Source organism: Rhinolophus ferrumequinum, chromosome 8 (assembly GCF_004115265.2).
Source record: "Rhinolophus ferrumequinum isolate MPI-CBG mRhiFer1 chromosome 8, mRhiFer1_v1.p, whole genome shotgun sequence".
Lineage (NCBI taxonomy): Eukaryota > Metazoa > Chordata > Mammalia > Chiroptera > Rhinolophidae > Rhinolophus > Rhinolophus ferrumequinum.
In genome coordinates, this window is record NC_046291.1 from 9,543,638 (window position 1) to 9,558,227 (window position 14,590).

General features: G+C 38.5%; 1 protein-coding gene across 2 annotated transcripts; it reads right to left on the reverse strand.

The window, feature by feature from the left end:
* Positions 1–6,276: 6,276 nt before the first annotated feature.
* CCL20 (C-C motif chemokine ligand 20) lies at positions 6,277–9,455 on the reverse strand. Of its 2 annotated transcripts, none has more exons than XM_033112663.1 (4): positions 9,291–9,455; positions 8,040–8,151; positions 7,386–7,463; positions 6,277–6,725 (listed from the first exon to the last, which is right to left on the reverse strand). In XM_033112663.1, the coding sequence occupies exons 1-4, from the start codon at positions 9,367–9,369 to the stop codon at positions 6,704–6,706; spliced, it is 291 nt and encodes a 96-aa protein (XP_032968554.1). In that variant the 5' UTR covers positions 9,370–9,455; the 3' UTR covers positions 6,277–6,703. The 2 variants fall into 2 exon arrangements, with proteins under 2 accessions (XP_032968554.1, XP_032968553.1); XM_033112662.1 differs by having other exon boundaries at positions 8,040–8,154.
* Positions 9,456–14,590: the final 5,135 nt, after the last annotated feature.

Consider the following 14,590-nt stretch of genomic DNA (forward strand, 5'->3'; position numbering starts at 1 on the left):
GCTTTTAGGGGGGGTTTTTTAATAAAGTCTCTTTCTCCTTCCCAATTGTAGATTAAAATGTGCGATTTAGGATTGTCATGCAGGGCGGCCTGCGGGGTCTCTGGTCCCGCTCCCCACACAAGAACGCAGGACATGGTGAGGCCAAAAAGGAACACCCACGGAGCCATAGGTAGGGGAGTCACACCACTATACTCTCACTGGCAGCTGGGTTGGAGACACAGGAAGCAGGAGCCACACAATTCTCAACCCTCACTGTGCCGCTTGCAGGCTCAGCCACCATCTCCTTGCTAGCTCCCCCTTTTCTGCTAGCCTAGCCACGGCAGTTATATTAGTGCCTAATGGCTCACTGGTTGCAGCTGATGACCATCCAATCACAGTCGATGGCCATTTACTACCTGAGCCAGCACCTTTCTATGTGAGGCCGAGAGTCTGGAAACTGCTTTTTGGGGCTCTGTCCCCACAAGGATTTTTTGTTGTCAGGTTCTTTTTAGTTTTTTTGGGGGATTTAGGAGTTTTTGTTTGTCAGGCTCTTTTTAGTTTGTTTTGGGGAGGACAAGATTTTTACACATACACACAACCTTTCCCCTCCGTCCCTCCCCCTCCCCCACCCCTTAGTGGTAAAACAGAAAACACACTTTTACTTCACACATTTCCACCATTTGCAGGCTGGATTCACATGTAGAGATTGTCCAGATGATTTTTACAGTAGGGTGGGGAGGAGAGGAAAGGCAGGCCCATGTGAGCCCAGACAAGGTGAGACTTGAGCTGAGTCGTGCAGTGGCAGCAGGAAGAGGCAAAGGGAGGGAAAGCTTCACCCCAGGAATCCCCAAAAAAAGTGAAACACAACTTCTGGGCCAGATGAGATTGCACCTGACATGCAGAATCCAGGGAGCCACGGGGACACACGACAAAAGGCAAAGGCAATCAGTGTGACTGATTAACACTTGATTTTATTAGTGACAGATGCCACCTGACTTTTCTATTTGAAGCCTCTACCCTACACACATTAAACCAAGGGCAGGCCATTGGGGTGCCGTGAGACAGAAGAGAGAGCATCCTGCCTCTTCCACTATTGAGGACGGGATGTGAGGACACAATGACAGACACCGTTTACATTTTTCAGGTAAGAATCGCGTGTGACAGCTTCTGCCTTGAGATGTGAATAAATTGCTGCCAGACAATTCAGGTGGGAAGGGACATTCATTAATTAAGTTTTGCCAGGACTATTCCACTCCATAAACTAGTTCTATCCCAATAGCAGGGCTAGGATGGACCGGAGAAAACGTCTGTGGCAGAAGAATTCACATAGGGAACTGAACATCTTGTGCAAAAACGTGGTTTTATGAACCATGTTAAGAATGAGTTTCTGAATACCTGTGCAAAATCCCAAAGGACTCAAGTTCAGTGTCCATTTGCTCATTAGGGCCCATGTATTCCTCGGCCAGGACTGCCAGAACAAACACCACAGGCTGGGGTCTTACACAATTAATTTTCTCACAGTTCTGGAGGCTGAAAGTCCAAGATCAAGGGGTCAGCAAGGTTGGTTTCTTCTGAGGTTTCTTCTTCTTTCCTTGGCATGTGGACAGCCATCTTCTCCCTGGGTCTTCACATAGTCTTCCCTCTGTGCCTTAGTCTTCTTCTTCCCATAAGGACAGCAGTCATGTTGGATTAGGGCGCACCCTCATGACTTCATTTAACCTCAATTTTCTCTTCAAATACCCTGTCTCCATAGACAGTCTCATTCTGAGGGAATGGGGGTTAGGGCTTCCACATGTAAATTTTGAGGAGATGACACAATTCAGCCTATAACAGACCCTTAGTCTTTGGATCCTGTACCTACCTGCGTCAACCTCTAGATTTCATGACAGGAACCCAGTAATTCTTGTCTCCCCTAGGTTTAGGCCTCCAAAGGTTAAAAGCTCATTATGCCCTGAGTCTGAATGAATCTAAATCCAGCACGTTCCTCATCACCTGAAATTTAGGTGGATTTAAACGTATTATATTCCTGATAAGATTATTGATATTCAAGTGAAGGAGGAGGAAAGCAGAGAAAAGAAAAGTGAAAAAAGGTTTTCCATGCTAGCTTTTTAAACTTGTGCCCATTTACTGTTAAAAAAAAAAAACGCTTTGATTCTAATGATTAAAAGAATGAAGACTATGTGGTCCCAGGCTCGAGCATGGCAGCATTTTCTGTAACTACATTCTTGTAGCAGATTTGTTCATAAACATTATTTATCTGTGTCAACTGAATCAGAGCTGTAGAAAGAAAATAACTTGTAAAATCACCAAACTCTATGGATATATAAAAAAAAAAATGTTGCTGTGTGCTAATTAAATCACCAAATCACAGTCAGAAGTAAGTTTTTCTAACTTGGGTTAGCTCCCTATTGGATGCGAGAGCTGATGGAAAAGTCAATCCAGTGAAGAATAGTTTACCATCTTCGGGATTCCAATTCATGACCAACACTTCAGTCAGAGTAAACCAAGACCTAGTCCTCCACAGACCTCATTTTATCGCAGAAAAATAAGACCACACTCCTGGGCAAGATTAATCACACTTGTCTTTCTTACCTGATCTAGGCTCCTTTGTCAGCCAAGGGGAAGATATCAGCATCATTTCTGAAAGAGAATAAATAGTTACAGTCCCTTCACAGATATGGAGAAGTTCTCCATCCCCAATCTCTATCCTTTTACCTGACTTGATTTTTATTTCACGTTGTACATTTCTTTGGTGACCTGTTCATTTCTGTCTCTTCTTCTATAAGTCACGTGAAAGCATTTCTCTGCAGTCATCAGAACCATGCCTGACACCTATGAGGAGCTCAGTATCTGGGGATTGAATAAGTGAGTGGGAAATAACATAACTTTTATTCAATAAACTGTGATGTAACAGGAAAGAAAAGCACAACAATGTGATGTGAGTCTGGCACTGCTAGGAAGAAGATACTCACATCACAAATGAAGCTCATTCCTTAAAAGAAACAAACTGCTTAAGTTTTTTGATACCAAAAAAAAAGTCTAAAATGTTCTGTATTCGAACCCTTTGAGGTCTCCTAAAACAGCAGCGCATACAGATGACCATGAAAATGAAAAAGAACCAACCAAAGAGCCAACATGAAAGAGCATCAGACACCACAGCTGGGGCTGGCTCCGTTGACACAGAAGCACCTCTCTGCCAGACGCCTGTTTGAGACTCTGAGACCAACTAGTTCCACCATATCTGTAAAGTCTGCGTAACCTTCGGTAAATTCCTTAATTCCCTTGACCCTCCGTTTCTCTATTCACTCAGTGGCATAGAAACAGTACCTACCTCGTGTTTAAATGAGATAATACGTTAGTGGTCTTACACAGAATGCTGAATAGTCTACATACTACAAATGACACGATTACCACCCAAACCCAAACCCTGGCATTCATCGGTCCTTTTTCATACTTCTCATGCGGCCATCCCAATACTGACGTATGCCTCCAACTCATCTTCATGACATCCTGCTCTGGCAACTCTTCCCACTTCTTCTACCTTCCACTCCCCTATCTCCTTGCCTCCGTTGAAACCTGAGTCTACGGCCAGAACATCACTTCCCGTATGGTCTTCTTAAGACAACCACAGGGCCGGGAGCGGGTAGAGACCAGCCTTCTTTTGCTTCCTTGATGGCACGTCTCCTTTCCTACACAGCTTGCCCATCACCTCCTCTGAAGTACATATATGAGCATGTACTTTCCCTCCCTCCAGTTGTGAATTCAAGGTCTTGGTCAGTCCTTCACATTCCTTGAAGACTTTGGCACAGGTTCAGTGTCTCCTTTCACTCCTGTAGCTGGCTTCGCTTTAGGCAAATTTATACGCGTGGGGCACAGTGCCACTTATAAAGTGGTCTTGTCCCCTTCCCCAATCAAGCTTCAGCCAAACCTCTATTTCTAACTAGGAGTAGGGGACATGCTAAGTGACACCACAGAAATGCAATTAACAAAACCCAGAAGGTGGAAAACTTCAGAACAAATATCCTAGTTTGTCCAAAACATAAATTGCAAAGGAAAAAGAGAGTGGGTGAGGATAATGGTAAAAAACATAGATTATAGGTAAAAAGAAACAAACAAATGTAGTATATGGACTTTGGATCTTCATTCAAACAAATCAACTGCCAAAAAAACAAATAAAAACAAACTTTTTTTGAAACACACTGGGAGATTCGAACATTGGCTGGATATTTGATGATATTAAGAATTCAGTGATCTCTTAATCTATGGTAATGCAATCGTTCTTGTGTTTTTAAAAACCCCTGTATTAAATATATGTATATGTATTGAATCTGATGTCCATGCACTTGGCACTGGGCTGTTTTCCTTGTGGTTAATAAGTTGGTATTCTGGCCTAGAAGTTTCAGTCTCCAGAAACTCAGCTAATAGTTATTAGTACTCCTGGTCCCAAAAGATTCAGACACCTTCAGAGCACTAACAAAACGTGCTCGTTTTCTGGCTCTGCCAGGCTCACCTGTTGAGGCCTCTCTGTAGTCAATGGCCCTCTTTGGCAGAGTTGTTACAAGAGAGGGTGACCGGTGTGGGTGGGGAGCAGGGTAGTCTAAGATGATCCTCAGGAATCTCAAACCCATCTCCTTTGCACCTTTCTTTTGCCGTGGTTTAACTGAAGGTCACCACTTGTCGCTTTGCTCATTGTAGCTCTCGCTGGTAACCTCTGCTTCCATCTTCCATCCCACCTCCTGTTCTTCCTGCTTTGATTTTTTTTCTTTTAATAGTTCCCAGTGTTTCCATGTTCAAGTTCAAACCACTATACTTGGTTGAGGTAACAGTTTTGTTTAATCTTCAATGACTCCTCCCTCACCCCCGCTCCTTGTATACGTTCTGCTTCATCCAGTGTTGCTCAATCGATGGGCATGACTGACATTTTGGGTGGGATATTTTTTTACTGTGCAAGACTATCCTGTACATTCTAATAGGGTTTTACATCCCTGTCTCCTGCCCACTGAATGCCTGTAGCATCCCACCTTCAGACACTGTGACAAATAAAATATGCCCGTAGATATTTCAAAACACCTCCTGTTGCCCCTTTTCAACTGGGTGGCCCCACTGGCCCCTCACACTTCAGCTCAAGTATTGGGATAAACTATATACAATTGCCATCTTCATAGTTCAAGAACTATGGTTCAACCAAATATCTTTTTCTTCTGGAAGCTCTCACAACTGATGCCTTATTGCACCCTGTGACTTTCTTTATTCAAGTGCTAACCACCACCTATTGTAATACCTGGTTGACTTGTCGTCTCCTCCCTCTCACCACACTGCTCAGCCCTAATTACACGGGAGCCAAGACAAAGTCCTCACTTTATCTCTTGGTATCTCAAACTTCACCTGGCTCAGTACCTGCCATATGATAGGTACTACAGTCATGTTTGATGAATGAACAAGCAAGTTATGGAGCATACTTTCCCTGATGAGTCAACGTTATTATTAGTCCTGAGCACAGAGATACCTTTAGGGCTTATTGAGTCACTTACATTTTGACTTTCCACCAATGACCCATCACTGCCCTGCTTCATGGATTGTGTCTTGATCTGCGTCATTTCATCAGCATGTCTGCCTCTAGTGATCTTTCCAGTGGCTTCCGGAATCTGAGGCAGACTGTCCCAAGCGCTGTCAAGGCCCCGTGTGAACTTTGGTACGTGAAGGTTGTGACAATGACTACACTGGCTGGGTTCTTTTGCCTGGGCTCTTTCTGGGTTCTTGCGAGCTGTCACACATTTGAAACCTCCCCTCTGGTTAGTGAGGCTCTCCAGTTCTAAGAACATACTGCACAGTCACTTTCTTTTTTGGAAACAGCTGAGATGACTCAGCAGCACTTTTGAAGTAATGTTCCTGTGCTGAGACACCCATTCCTGGTCCCTGGCTGGTGACAAAATGACAGACTAAGTAATTTCTCAAGGCGTTTTTGAAATGATGGGTGCAACTTTTTATTTTAAAGTTTTATGTCAATAAACACTGACCTATGGATCTCACTATAGTTATCTTTCTAAATTTTGGGTTGGATGACTTTGGATAACATTATGCTTTCCATTATGATTCATATGGAATGAAGGCCAGGATGATGAGGGACAGTGATAAAGGGCACAGCTAGGCAGAAGTAAATGGTGAATACAATTTCTCAGAAAATTTTTATATTTCCTATAGCTTTCTTTTTAATATACATCTTAAATGCTATAGACGTCAAGCAACAAACGATTTTTGGTTCTTTACTTTCAATATTTATTTTCCTCATCATTTTTCTCTTTTACAGGTAATTATACCAATTTAGGAAATAAAAATATATAAACAGAAGAATGTTAAATAGTTTTCTTACACAGAGCTGCCGCTTACAATAAAGTCTATATAATCCTATTTCTCCAAACAAAATCTTATACCATACACTAACCCAAAGAGCTTATGGGAAGTTAGTATTAAATAGCAAAACACATACATACAAAAACCCCACGTATATAAATAACAACATAAAATAGAGCTTGACTGTAGTACGATGCTTAACAAAGCAAACTATGATGCAATATGAATCAACTTCATCAATTGGACAAGTCCAATAAGGCACAGATCAGGTAAGTGCTAAACCCGAAAAGATGTGCAAGTAAAACCACCAACTCCAGCTAGGTTCCTTTTGTTCTTGGGCTGTGTCCAATTCCATTCCAGAAAGCATCCGTTTTCACATCTTCTTTGCTCTGAAGCTGTAAAGAGAAGAAGAAACAAATAAGCAAAAATAGGGTGACTGGCTGGCGGGAATGGCTTTGGTACCTAAAGACTATGTGTCAACCCCTAATCTTATCTCAGGATGCAAAGCAGCTCAGAGCCCATATGAGGAAATCAAGGTTCAGGGAGGAAGAGCCTTGCCCAGCATAATTCAGTTAGCTAGTGACAGAAACAGGACATGAACACTGATGTTGCGTCTTCAAATTCTGTGTCTATGGCCCCCTGGTGTCAGGTGACTTCTGTCCATTGATAAAAAGTTACTCTCTATCATCATCAATGTAAATCAAATCATTGATCTCTTTTCTAACTGTTTATTTTTCAGTTTTTAACAAGTGTGAGGTAATCTGTAAATTATATAAAAAGGAGGCATTTTGCAACAAGAATCAAACAGCTAGTGACTGTCAAATGCATTGAGCAACCTAATCCATCATGCAAAGAAATCACTAAATTAAAAAATATATATATATAAGTGGGAAAAAATGAATTTTTGATGTTCCAACTAAAATTTCCCTTTTAAAAATTCCACAGTGCTTAGGCTAAAGAATTCCAGCAGGGCAAGGATGCACCACTCTGCACTCGACACTCTGCTCTTGCTGCCATTTTTGGAGAGAGGCTAATAGATGGTGGGTGCTCATTACCTGAGTATGCGCAAAACGTGTTTCACCCATTTCTTCTTTGGATCCGCACACACATTTAATTTTCTCCTTGTGTGAAAGCTGAAAAATCAGAAAATTTGATTTGAGTTTAGAAAGCTTTTAAATGGCTTTTTCACAGAACATGCAATGGAAATTTCACATTCCAATTGATTATTCAACATATTAAACATCTCATTTATTTTAGAGGTGAAACAAAATTTTTTAAAAAATGAAGAAGAAGAAGAAAGAAAAAAGATTGTTCCAAAGTATAATGTCCTATGAAAATCAAGAATCTTATATGTGGCAGTACAGTTACTCAGAGTTTTTACTTATAGCCTCAACCATTTTCTGGTAGAAGACACTCATTTTAAAGTTTATGTTTTCCATATTTTCCTGAGAGCATTTTAGTAGCCTATATGTTTACCTTAGAAAGTGATTTTTGCCCTTAACCATGTTCCTTTTTTAAAAAGATGAAACTTTTGCCTTATTCCAGTCCTATTTAAAGAGAGCTTTGAAGTAGCTATGTGCTAATAAAACAAAGCTATCTTTGCCACATTAGTTATTTCTGAATGAAACTCAAAAAAAACAAAAACTTTTTATTCCTAACATTCCTACGTACTCCTGATACAACTGAATTAAATTCAATCAATAACTTACATGATTGCATTGATGTCACAAGCTTCATTGGCCCGCTGCTCTGTGTAGTTCACGATCATTTTGGGATGAAGGGCTTGCTCTCTATATCCAAGGCAGCAATCAAAGTTGCTTGCTGCTAAAAAGAAATAAGTATTGAGTGCACATGAATGAACTAATCTGTAACAGGTATTATGAAACTACTTGAAGTTGTGGAAAACCTAGAATCTGATTTATATGGTAAATAAACTATTTAGAGGAAGTGTTTCAATGTCTTTGAAACCCAATTTAACATAGTTTCCAGTTCTCTTAAAAAAAGTAGTTTGTGTGTGGGGAAATTTTGGTTCAATAATACGGTTTACAAGCATGTGACTTCTCATAAAAGGAATATCTTTAGTAAGAAACACAAACTGACTTTTATTCCAGTTCACTATAATCACTCAAGAATATGAGTACTTCCCACTTGAAGAAACTATTATAGATAATTTTGCAAATTCAGAAAATGAATAAATTAGCAGATTTTCGTCTATTATCTGGTTACTGAGTATTGAGAGGAGACGAAGGACAAGAAGTTACAAAGGAAAATGTGATTTATAAAAACTGTTTTTATAGGAGCTACAACTAAAGCATTTTGAAATTGTAATATTAGTTAATGAGCATTTTAATTTTGTTCACCAAAGGTCAGCACGTGCATTTTTAGAAATGCACCTATTGATAAAAGTGATGCATTCTTACAGCAATAAAACAATTCTTGGACAGTCCTCCAAGTTAAATTATAACCTGCAATAAGGTAAGGGATAAATGTTATCACAAAGTTGGGAGGTGATGTCGGAGGCCTTCCATGGATGAAGAAGTCAGGTGTCATACCCCATCCCCAGAAGAATGAATTTTGAACTTTACTCAAACTACTTAGCTGGGAAGTGAGAAAGTTGGGGAAATAAGAGTGTTCCTTACATTCCAGAATGGCCCCATTCACTGATAATGTTACCCAATTTACATGACTCCCAGAAATAGCACTTTGGCCCTATTCTGGACTTCAGGGGTCTCTCTGAGCCTCCCCCCACCAAATCTGCTATTGAAAGCAGAGAGGAAAGCCTGATCAGCAGCAGTAACCTTTCCATCTTTCACTCACCAATGAGCTGACAACTCCCACTATGCCCTTTTGAAGACTTTCTAATAGGCTTCCATCCTTTAGGGACCCCCAGGTAAGCTCAAGGCTTAGAGAAAAGTGAAAATAGTTCTTCCTTCTGTGCGAGAAGAAAGAGTGACACTTACCTTCTGACTTGCTGCAGAGATGGAGCAGTAGTGCTGACATCAAAGCAGCCAGGAGCAAACTCTTGTTAGTGCTCATCATTTTCAGTTCAAAGAATAGATCTGCTCAGTGCTGGGTACCCAGTGCTCGGGAGTGCTGCTGTGTTCGGATAGCAGCCTGTGCCTACAGTGCCCTTCTTATAGCAAATATTGGGAATGTACACAGAAGGCGTGTTCTCACGTGGGGTTTTCCCCGTTAATGGACCTGCCCCATCATGTCGTCACAAAGAAAACCCACAGGGAAAACTTCCTGCCTTTCCCTAAGGTTGAGGAGGTGCAAAGATCAGGATGAGGGAGGGGGGAAGAAGGGGGAAATCCTGTTAAATCCTTGAAGGTTTCCATCCAGTTATAACTTAATCTCTTGTCTCTGAAAAGAGAGGACAAGGATTAACAATAATACAAAGGTCAACCCCACACAGGAACATTCCAGAACTCCTATTGTTACACTCTATTTGCTTTCCAATGGCAATCAGAGAGGAGGAGGAGGACGGAGGATGCCAGGCATACTCAGGAACCATTTATAGTTGCATAGTTGCTACTCAGCTGTCACAAAAGACCTTGAATTTCTAGACTACATTTCAAAGCAAGTAACATAACAATGCTCTAGTAGAGTCCCCAATTTTAGTGGAAAATACCATCCCCTAAGTGAGTCGCAAACCTCAGCTTCATCTTGATTTCACGTCAACTCTTCTAAGAATCGGCTACATTTACATGACACTAATCAATAGCCCAGAAAGTAATCCCCACCAGCCCTTAACAATTCATGACAGTGTAGTTATGTAACTCAATACAAAGCCTCAGAGAGGTCAAAAAGGAGAAGAAAGAAGACTATCAGCAGTGATTATTTAACAAAACAAATGTCAAATAATAATGTAATAAGGACTGTTCACTAGGGAGAATATCATTCTATGCTAGGGATTGAGACTGTAGGATGAGTGGACTATGAAGAAATAGCACAAGAGAGTTTTGGGGGGTGATGGATTATTTTCTATCCTATTACAGACATGGTTACACATATCATAAAACTGTACATCAAAAGAAAAAATGAACTGTATTATATGATCATTTAAAAAATAAAGTTTAAAAACGTTGACATGATTTTTAAAAAGAATTGTTCATTAAACACAAATGGATCGGAAAAGATATACCGTGCAAGCAGTAAACAGAGAACTGGAGTTACTATGCCTATATCTGACAAAATAAATTTTAAAACAAAAATTTTACTAGAAATAAAGAAGGAGTTCCGTAATGATAAAGAATCAATCCATCAGGAAGATATAAAGTTATGACCATATAGAGGCCGGTTGGCTCAGTTGGTTAGAGTGCAGTGCCACAGTGCTCATAATACCCAGGTCGCCGATTCGATTCCCACATGGGCCAGTGAGTTTTACCTGTCACAACTAAACTGAAAACAACGACTTGACTTGGAGCTGATGGGTCCTGGAAAAACACACTGTTCCCCAATATTCCCCACTAAAAATTTTAAAAAATACATGACCATACATACGCTAACAACAGCACCTCAAAATACATGAAGCAAAAAATGACAGAATTGAAGGTAGGAATAGACAACTCAACAATAAAAGTGGAATACTTCAATCCCATGTTTTGAATAATGAGTAGAAAAACTAGACAGAAGATCCACAAGAAAATAGAATAGTTGAGCAACACTGTAAACCAACTAGACCTAAGAGACATCTATAGAACATGCCACCAAACAACAACAAAATAGGCATTCTTCTCAAGTGCATATAGAACATTCTCCAAGACAAATTACACATACTGGGCCATAGAACAAGTCTTAATAAATTGAAAAGGATTGGAATCATACAAAGTATATTTTCAAACTGTAATAAAATTAAACTAGAATTCAATAATGGAAGGAAATTTGGGGAATTCACAAATATGTGGATATTAAACAACACTTTACTAAATAACCAATGTGTCAAAGAAGAAATTAATTTTTAAAAAAAGGAGAAAATACTTTGAGGTAAATGAAAATATAAACAAAGCACACCAAAACTTATGTGATGCAGTGAAAGCACTGCTCAGAGGGAAACTTATAGCAAAAATAAAGGGAATAACAAAGAAATGGAAGAAATCCAAGGAATCAGAAGCTGGTTCTTTGGAAAGATCAACAAAATTAACAAGCTTTAACTAGGCTCACCAAAAAAATAAGGGGGGAGGGCAGGTAGAATAATGGAGAGAAGACAAATTGCTAATCTTGGGAATGAAAAAGGGGACATCACTACCAACTTTAAGAAATAAAAAGGACTAAAAAAAAAACTATCAACAACTTTATGCCGATAAATTAGATAATATGGATGCAAGGGACAAATTACTAGAAAGGCACAAATTACTGAAGCTGACTCAAGTAGACATAAAATGTTTGAATAGCTCCATAACAAGTAAAGATATCAAATTGATAACTAAAAATATTTCCACAAAGACCTGGATGGCTTCACTGGTAAATTCTACGAATCATTCAAAGAAAAATTAAAATCAATTTTTCACGAACTTTTCAAAAATGTAACAGAGGAGGAAACAATTTCTAACTCATTCCATGAGGACAGTATTGCACTAATATCAAAATAAGAAAACAACATCAAATTGAAAAAAACCTGCAGACCAATATCCCAAACACAAAAATCCTCAACAGGATACTAGTAAACTGCATCCAGCAACATAAAAAGAATGCACGATAACCATGTGGTGTTTATATTCAAAATATAATACACAATACTAACAGAATTAAAAACAAAGACCATATGAAAAACATTTAACAAAATCCAACACCCTATCATAATAAAAACACTCAACAAACTAGGAATAGTAGAGAACTTTCTTAACCAGATAAAGATCATCTGTGGAAATTCCACAGCTAATACCACACTCAGTGTTGAGAGATTGAATGCTTCCCCCTTGAGATCAAGATCACCTGAGGGATGTCTTCTCTCACCACTTCTATTCAATATTGTACCAGAGGTTCTAGCCAGGAAACTTAGGCAAGAAAAGCAGGGGAGAAGTGGGGAAGGACCCAGACTGGAAAGGAAGTAGTAACAATCTTAATTTGCAGATGACATGATCTTGCCTGTAGAAAATCCTAAGAAATCCACTAAAAAAACTATTACAAATAGTAAGTTCAACAAGGTTGCAAAATTCAAGATCAATATACAAAAATCAATTGTATTTCTATACAGTATCAATAAACAAATTGAAACTAAAATTAAGAGAACAATTACTTTCACAATAATATCAAAAACAATAAAATACTTAGGTATAAATTTAACAGAATAAATGAAAAAGGTAATTGAAAGCAATAAAACATTGTTAAAGAAATTAAACAAGACTTCTAAATAAATAAGAAGACATCCAAAGTCATGGATTGGAAGATTTAACATTGTTAAAATGACGCTACTCCCCAAAATGATCTACAAATTCAATACAGTTCCTATCAAAATCCCAGCAGCTTCTTTGCAGAAATGGAAAATCAATATTCAAATTCATACAGAATTACAAGGGATCCCAAATAGCCAAAGCAATCTTTAAATAGAAGAACAAAGTCAAAGGACTTATATTTCCTGATTCCAAAACTTACTACAAAACTACAGTAATTAAGACATGTGGTACCAGCATAAGTGTCTACATATAGATAGATGGAACAGAACTGAAAGAGTCCAGATATGAACACCGATATCCATGGTCTATCCATGATCCATTCAATGGGGGAAAGAATAGTCTTTTCAACAAATGGTCATGGAACAATTGGATATCCAAATGTAAAAGAGTAATGTCAAACCTCTACCTCACCCACACATAAAAATTAACTCAAAATGGATCACAAACCTAAATATAAGAGATAAAACTATGAAACTCTTAGAAGAAAACGTAGGAGTAAATCTTTATGACCTTGAATTGGGCAATGGTTTTTCAGATACAACACCAAAAGTTCAAGCAACAAAATAAAAATAAATAAATAAATAAACTAGACTATATCAAACCTATAAACTTTTGTGTTTCAAAGGATACTATTTTAAAAAATGTAAAACAACAACCCACAAAAAGGTAGACAATATTTGCAAATCACATGTCTGATAAGGGACTTAGAATTATATCCAGAATACATGAAAAACACTCGCAACTCAATAATAAAAAGATAAATAACCCCATTTAAAAATTGATAAAATATCTGAATACACATTTTTGCACACATATATACATGGCCAACAAGCACATGAGAAGATGCTCAACACCTTTAGTCATTAGGGAAATGTAAATCAAAACCACAATGACATACCACTTCACACCCACAAGAATGGCTATAATCTGAAGGACAGATAATAAGTGCTGGCAATGACATGGAGAAACTGTAACCCTCATATACTGTTGATGATGAAACATGATACAGTCACTTTGAGAAACAGTTTGACAGTTTCTCAAGTATTACCACATGACAAAGCAATTCCACTCCTGGGTATACATCTGAGAGAAATAATAATGTATATCCACAAAAAACGTGCATATGAATGTTTGGGGCAGCACCATTTATAATAGCCAAAAAGAGGAAATAATCTCAATGTCATAAACTGATGAATAGATAAATAAAATGTGGTAAATTGGTACAATGGAATAGTATTTGACAATAAGAATGAAGAACTGATGAATACTACAGCATGGATGAGCCTTGAAAACATCATGTAAGTGAAAAAAACAAAAGCACAAAAAGCCACATGGTATATATTACATTTATATGAAATGTTCTAAACTGGCAAACCTATAGAGACAGGAAGTAGAATACTGATTGTCTAGGTTAGGGTAAAAGGAGGGGGATGGAGAGTGACAGCTGATGACTGTGGTTTCTTTTTTAATTCTTATCTACAACTATCTAGTGATGGTGTTTGCATAACCATGTGACTACACTAAAGCACACTGAATTATGTACTTTAACAGGGTGAATTTTATGGTATATGAATTTATAATTCAATCAAGTTCATAACAACAACAAAAATTCTTCCCCTACTTACATCTAGCACTCACTCCAGCCCACAAACCCTCTTTCTTTCTTTATGACTACTCTCGGCTGCTTGCATTCTGTATTCATTTCTCCTTCTTCCTCCATTCCTGTTGTCTGTCCTGTTCTCCTCTGTGTAGAGTATATAAAATACATTAAATATGTTGAATTGAGGTTTGCAAAACAAGTTGTTTACTAGTAGGGTCGCAAGCTAGGAATATGGCCACACATGTGTGAGACTGATAAAAATGAA

What these genes read in the sequence shown, in the direction of transcription:
- CCL20 (XM_033112662.1), bottom strand. Translation starts at nt 9,369, where the DNA reads ATGATGAGCACTAACAAGAGTTTGCTCCTGGCTGCTTTGATGTCAGCA. An exon ending in TCTCTGCAGCAAGTCAGAAG is followed by an intron (nt 8,155 to 9,290) that starts GTAAGTGTCACT and finishes ATTTCTTTTTAG; the next exon opens with CAGCAAGCAACTTTGATTGC. An exon ending in TGTGACATCAATGCAATCAT is followed by an intron (nt 7,464 to 8,039) that starts GTAAGTTATTGA and finishes CTGATTTTTCAG; the next exon opens with CTTTCACACAAGGAGAAAAT.